This window comes from Lagopus muta, chromosome 3 (assembly GCF_023343835.1).
Source record: "Lagopus muta isolate bLagMut1 chromosome 3, bLagMut1 primary, whole genome shotgun sequence".
Lineage (NCBI taxonomy): Eukaryota > Metazoa > Chordata > Aves > Galliformes > Phasianidae > Lagopus > Lagopus muta.
The window spans coordinates 1,300,226-1,305,779 of NC_064435.1; the positions used below are offsets into that span (position 1 = coordinate 1,300,226).

The following is a 5,554-nucleotide window of genomic DNA, read 5'->3' on the forward strand; positions in this document are numbered from 1 at the left end:
GAACGTTTTCAAAGGAGGGCAACGAAGCTGGTGAGGGGTCTGGAACACAGGCCATATGAGGAGAGGCTGAAGGAGCTGGGAATGTTCAGCCTGGAGAAGTGGAGGCTCAGGGGAGACCTGATTGCTCTCTATAACTTCCTGAAGGGAGGTTGTAGTGAGCTGGGGGTCGGCCTCTTCTCTCGTGTCATTAGTGATTGGACCAGGGGGAATGGTTTCAAGCTACGGCAGGGGAGATTCAGGCTGGACATGAGGAAGTATTACTTGTCAGAAAGGGTGGTCAGGCACTGCAATGGATGCCCAGGGAGGTGGTGGAATCACCAACCCTGGGGGTGTTCAAGGAAAGACTGGATGTTGTGTTGAGGGACATGGTTTAGTAGGAGCTATTGGGAATAGGGGAACGGTTGGACTGGGTGATCTTTTAGGTCTTTTCCAACCTTAGTGATTCTATGATTCTATGATTCTATGATTCTATGAAAAGGGCCTTACAAAGACATCAGGCACGTCCCTCAGCATCTGTGGGAGAAACTTGTCAGGTCCTGTACACTTTTGCACACCCAGGAGCACAACTTCTTCATTTGACCCTGCAACCGGCAGCACGCATCTTTCCCACATCCCACCAAGCAGCACAAAGGGAACTCCAGATGGCACTGTGTCAGACCAAAGCCCAGGCTTCATCTGGATGATCCCCAATAAGGGTGGCATAGAGAGAGGACACTGGGACCTTTCTGGGACTAAGGCAGTACTCCCAACTCCAAAAGCCCTGTCAGCTCTGACACAGCCCCACACGGACAGCATCCTGCTCTGGTTGTCCACCCCAGGCGCACAGCAGGCAGCCTCCTTTCTGCGGTTGCACCTCTGCAGGCACCAGGGGCAGCAGACACCTGAGCAGGCAGCGCTCCCAGGGGGAGAGGGAGACGGGCTGAAGACTGCTTTGTCACGTGGGACAAAGGCAAGGAAGGAGGGAATGCAATTCCAGTGGCAATAAAGCCCAAGAGGCACAGAAGCGTGGAGCAGCTTAACAAGGATGCCAGGACATGGCGTACACACCTCACAACACAGCCACAAACCACCACCACAAGTGCCACACGGTGACCTCACTCCTGATACCCACCCACCACTCACACTTTCAGCACGTATGGACTCAAATCCCAGTCCCACGTGAACACTGCCAACAGGGTCAAAGGAACACAACCACAAGAGAAGGAAATGAAAAGGCAGCATTTGGGGAAGACAAAAACACATCGTGTCATCACTGGTCAAGCATTGGCACGCAAGAGCTGTTTGTGGCACGCAATGCTGCCATGCGCAGAGGCTCTCTCCAAGCCCTCAGGCACTCACACAGCAGCATAAAAGCCTGTCCTGTGCCTTGCTACCTCACACCACTCTCCTGACACCTTCTCCTCTGCAAACCTCCAGGTGAGCCTGAACCCCTTCCTGCCTTTCTTTCGCCACCCCACCTGGCCAAAATCTCCATTCCTTGCTCTGCCCAAAACTCTGAAACTCTTCCACCTCCTCTCTGTCATGCTCCACACAACCAGGCCTCCCCACTGCCTGGGAACACAACGCCATTGCTTCACTCACCCCTTAACACACTCCGCTCACCCAACACCCTCTCTTGCAGAGACCCTCCACCCACAGCCATGTCCTGCAACAACCTCTGCCGCCCCTGTGGACCCACCCCGCTGGCTAACAGCTGCAACGAGCCCTGTGTCAGGCAGTGCCAGGACTCCCAAGTCGTCATCCAGCCTCCTGCCGTGCTGGTCACCCTGCCGGGACCCATCCTCAGCTCCTTCCCCCAGAGCACCGCCGTCGGATCCTCCGCATCAGCTGCCGTGGGCAGCGCCCTCGACGCCCAGGGAGTGTCCATCTCCTCCGGCGGCTTCGGCTTCGGAGGCCTGGGCTGCTTCAACGGCGGCAGAGCCCGCTACCCCTGCTAAGGGCCTGCGCCCACACCCTGACACCAAACACCTGCACCCTGCAGCGCGCCTCACGCACTGACCAGGCACCGCTGGGTCACTAATGCCACATGGGCTCACAAGCTATGGCTCTTCTTTTCATGGCATGCAACAGGGAAGCATGGAACAACATCAGACCAGGCTGCCTGGAAACATGACCGCTTAAACTTTCCTCTTTCCTTGCACTTGAAATTGTGCTCTTTCCACTTGGCGATCACCAAGTGGATCCTTCCTCTTAGTGTCTTTCCCTCAATAAAGTTCTCTTGCACATCAGCCTCAGATTCCTCCTCTTCATTGCTTTGCACAATGCCCTTTCCACTTCACCCACTACAAACACTTGGCTCTAGAAACCAGCAGGTCTGCTACAAAAGGGCCCCAACACCTCCTCTTGCAACCGCGTCTCCAACAAGAGCTTGGGTGCCTAGCACATGCCCTTCAGCACAAAATACATTATCTACTCCTACACTAATAAAGTCTTGGCCACATTGACGCTCTTCTGCCCATGCTCTCTCATACAACACCTCTGTGTCAGCACACACTTGATTCCTTTTCCACCTGGGCAAGATTCACTCGTATTTACAACCAACATGCTCACAGAATCTTTTCTTTTTGTGCTATCGTCTTGATTTCTTACAGTGCAACAGCCCCGCTCAAGCACAGTCAGCAAGAGCAGGCTGTCCACAATCACGTCCAGTCCCCGCACCCAGGCGTTTGGTGAAGACACTGAACCTCATTCTGTTCACTTCCCTTTCATTCACTTCCCCGTCTTGGCCTGGACAACTCTGAACTCACCACATCAGGTCTCTGTCACTCCTCTCACACCATCAGATCCCTGCATTCAGCCACTTCTAAGAACATCTCAGCATCTACTTAACTGAGCAGTTTGCTGACAGTTTGTCTATAAAGCATGTCATGGGAGGAAGCCTCAAAGCCATTCCTAAAGGCAAGGGCATCAAATGTCACTTCACCCCCTCATGCACGTAACTAATCACTTTAGTGCTGAAAATCTGACGTGGGCGTGTGCAACTTGGTTCTCTATTTCCAACAACTTCTGAGCCATTCTGTGCATGGCTGTACTTTCTGGGAGGATTTCCACCACCTCCTTCCCCGGGACTAATGTCAGGCCGACCAGGCTCAAGTTCCATCCGTCTTCATTCTTCATTCCTTTAAGATGGGAACAGCAAGAGTCTCTTACAGTTTACAGAAACCGCTCCTCATTACACTGATCCTTCTAACGTAATTGATGTCAGCATGGTCAACACATCAGACCCTCACCACTCATGGGTGCAACTCTACAGTTTCATTCAGCTCATGCAGAACCTTCCTGATCTCCACAAATCCAAGAATTACGCACGCCCAAAAACAACACGAAGAACTCTTACTCTCTTCACTACGGACAGCCTGACACACTCCATTACCATTGGGGATGCAAATAGCCCCACAAACAAATCAGGTCTGCAGCCCACGAGAGACTGCGTCCTCAGAGTACACCGAGGAATTACTGAAACCCTCATTCTGAACAACAAACATGTGAGTCCAACTCATGCCTCCACAACTTGCTCCTTCAAAATTAAATGGTGGATCTGAAGGCATTGCCCAACGTGTCTTGAAATCCAGCAGCCATGGTGCATCTGCACTGGAGCCTGGGAGCCTGTTCCATGCCCACTGCTCTCTTATGCAGAACCACAGTTGAGAAAAGCCTTTAAGTTGGACTTGTGAGGCAACAGTTCACTCAACGCTTACTGTCTTTGCCTATCTCTGTGCTAGACGTTTTCCCCAGAACTATATGGAGAAAAACTAGGAAAATCTTGGTAGAAATCCTTAGAAATTAGGCCTATTAGGATCCCTTGGGGAATGACATGGGCATTCATTTCAGAAAGGGAAGAGCCATCTTCTCCGATCTGGGACACCCAGAATGCCCAGACCAGGCTTCCACGGCTGTTTGCAATTGGCAGCTCCTCTAACAACAAAGGCACAAACCCTATTGCACAAGTGCCAAGCCATGACCTCGCTGACTCCTTTTCTGTGCTTTGGACACAGAATCTTCCGCATCCTCTCACACCAACGTGCCAAATCCCTCCCCTGCCCTCCAGTACTCTCACTTGGAACGTGCCACCAGTGCCAAATGGACGCGTCCTCAGGTATGCAAAAAGGCAGATTGCTGGAAGAGCAACACATAACAGATGACACGCAACACTACGCGATGCAAGAGTAGCACGCAGCATGGAGAGGAGATCCTTAACAGTCCACTGGTAAGCAGGAGGAACTTACCTCCAACTACACTTGCTGCCCTCCATCACAAGGCTCTGGGCCCAGGCCTTCCACCAGCTGCTTTCCGTCCACCTCGGAAGCTCTCCACTTGTCGAACCAACACTGCCTCAGCTTCTGCATGAGCGTGGCATGGGACACAGCCTCAAATCATACCGTTATGCAAATGCGGAACGGTGAAGGTTGGAAGGGATCTTAACCACCATCCCTTCTGTGGGCCGACAGCCTCCCAACAGGGCCCCATCCAACCTGGCCTTCAATGAAAAACCAGGGATGAACAACGCACAAGTTGATCGGGCAGCCTGTGCCAGGGCCTCACCAGCACCCGAGTCACAAATTTCTTCCTTACATCTAATACAAATTTCTCCTCAATCCTTTAAAACCTCCTATTGCAAGCAGACCGTGTAAAAAGATGATTCCCCTCCCACCTGAAAGCTCCCTTCACGTACTGGAAGGCCACCGTCAGATCTCCCTGGAACCAACTCCTCTCCAGGCTGAACAAGCCCAACTCCATCAGCCTTTCTTCACAGTAAACGTGCTCCAATCTTTGATCTTCTCTGAGGACCTCCACTGAACCCACTGCACACAGCTTCCTCAGCATTCCGGCCTGACACCCGGAAAGCAGGCCTCACACACCTAGGCACATCCCGTTCAACAGCCCCTCTTTCTACTTTGCTCCATCTTCTCCAGAACAGGTCATGAAGGGGCTCATGGCTGCTTCATCCATTCACACACCCACCAATAAACGACCCCAGCATCTCAACACCACACATTGTACTGCTCTGGCTAAAAATATTAAAGCCATCATGGATGGCCCGACGCTGAAACAGCACAAAAAAGCCTGCCTCCTTGCTCCAAAACACAATTTTCAAAGCAAAAACGCAATCAAGGTGTTGACACAGCACACCCAATGCAGAAGACAACCACTAAGCTCAAGGAAAGCAAATTCAGGAGAAGGCAGGCAGGGAGTGCAGTGCAGTGCAACTAGCAGCGTCTCAAGCCAAACGCACCTGGGAATCACAGAACAGCCCTCTAAGGAGGCCTGGAATGGGGTCCGCACCTCACAAAGTGGCCACAAACACGACTGCATGAGTAGCACACGATGGCATCACTAATGAGACCACATCACTCCTCCAAAGCTTTGCACAAGCCTTCCAACATCTTCCAAGAGATGCGCCTTCCTCGTCACTCCAGTCACACTCAAAAGTGCCGACAGAGTCAAAGGATCAAATCCACAACAGGAGGAAATGAAAAGGAAGTGTTGTGGGAAGGCAAACACACCCCACCTCATGACTGGCCAGGCTCTGGCATGCAAGAACTGCTCACTGCAC

The 5,554-nt window shown here is 52.2% G+C and overlaps 1 protein-coding gene across 1 annotated transcript; it reads left to right on the forward strand.

The window, feature by feature from the left end:
- Nucleotides 1–1,640: 1,640 nt before the first annotated feature.
- LOC125690501 (feather keratin 1-like) lies at nucleotides 1,641–1,937 on the forward strand. The gene has a single exon (XM_048938892.1). It carries the CDS (start codon nucleotides 1,641–1,643, stop codon nucleotides 1,935–1,937), a length of 297 nt encoding a protein of 98 aa, XP_048794849.1.
- The last annotated feature ends 3,617 nt before the right edge of the window (nucleotides 1,938–5,554 follow it).

What these genes read in the sequence shown, in the direction of transcription:
- LOC125690501 (XM_048938892.1), top strand. Translation starts at nt 1,641, where the DNA reads ATGTCCTGCAACAACCTCTGCCGCCCCTGTGGACCCACCCCGCTGGCT.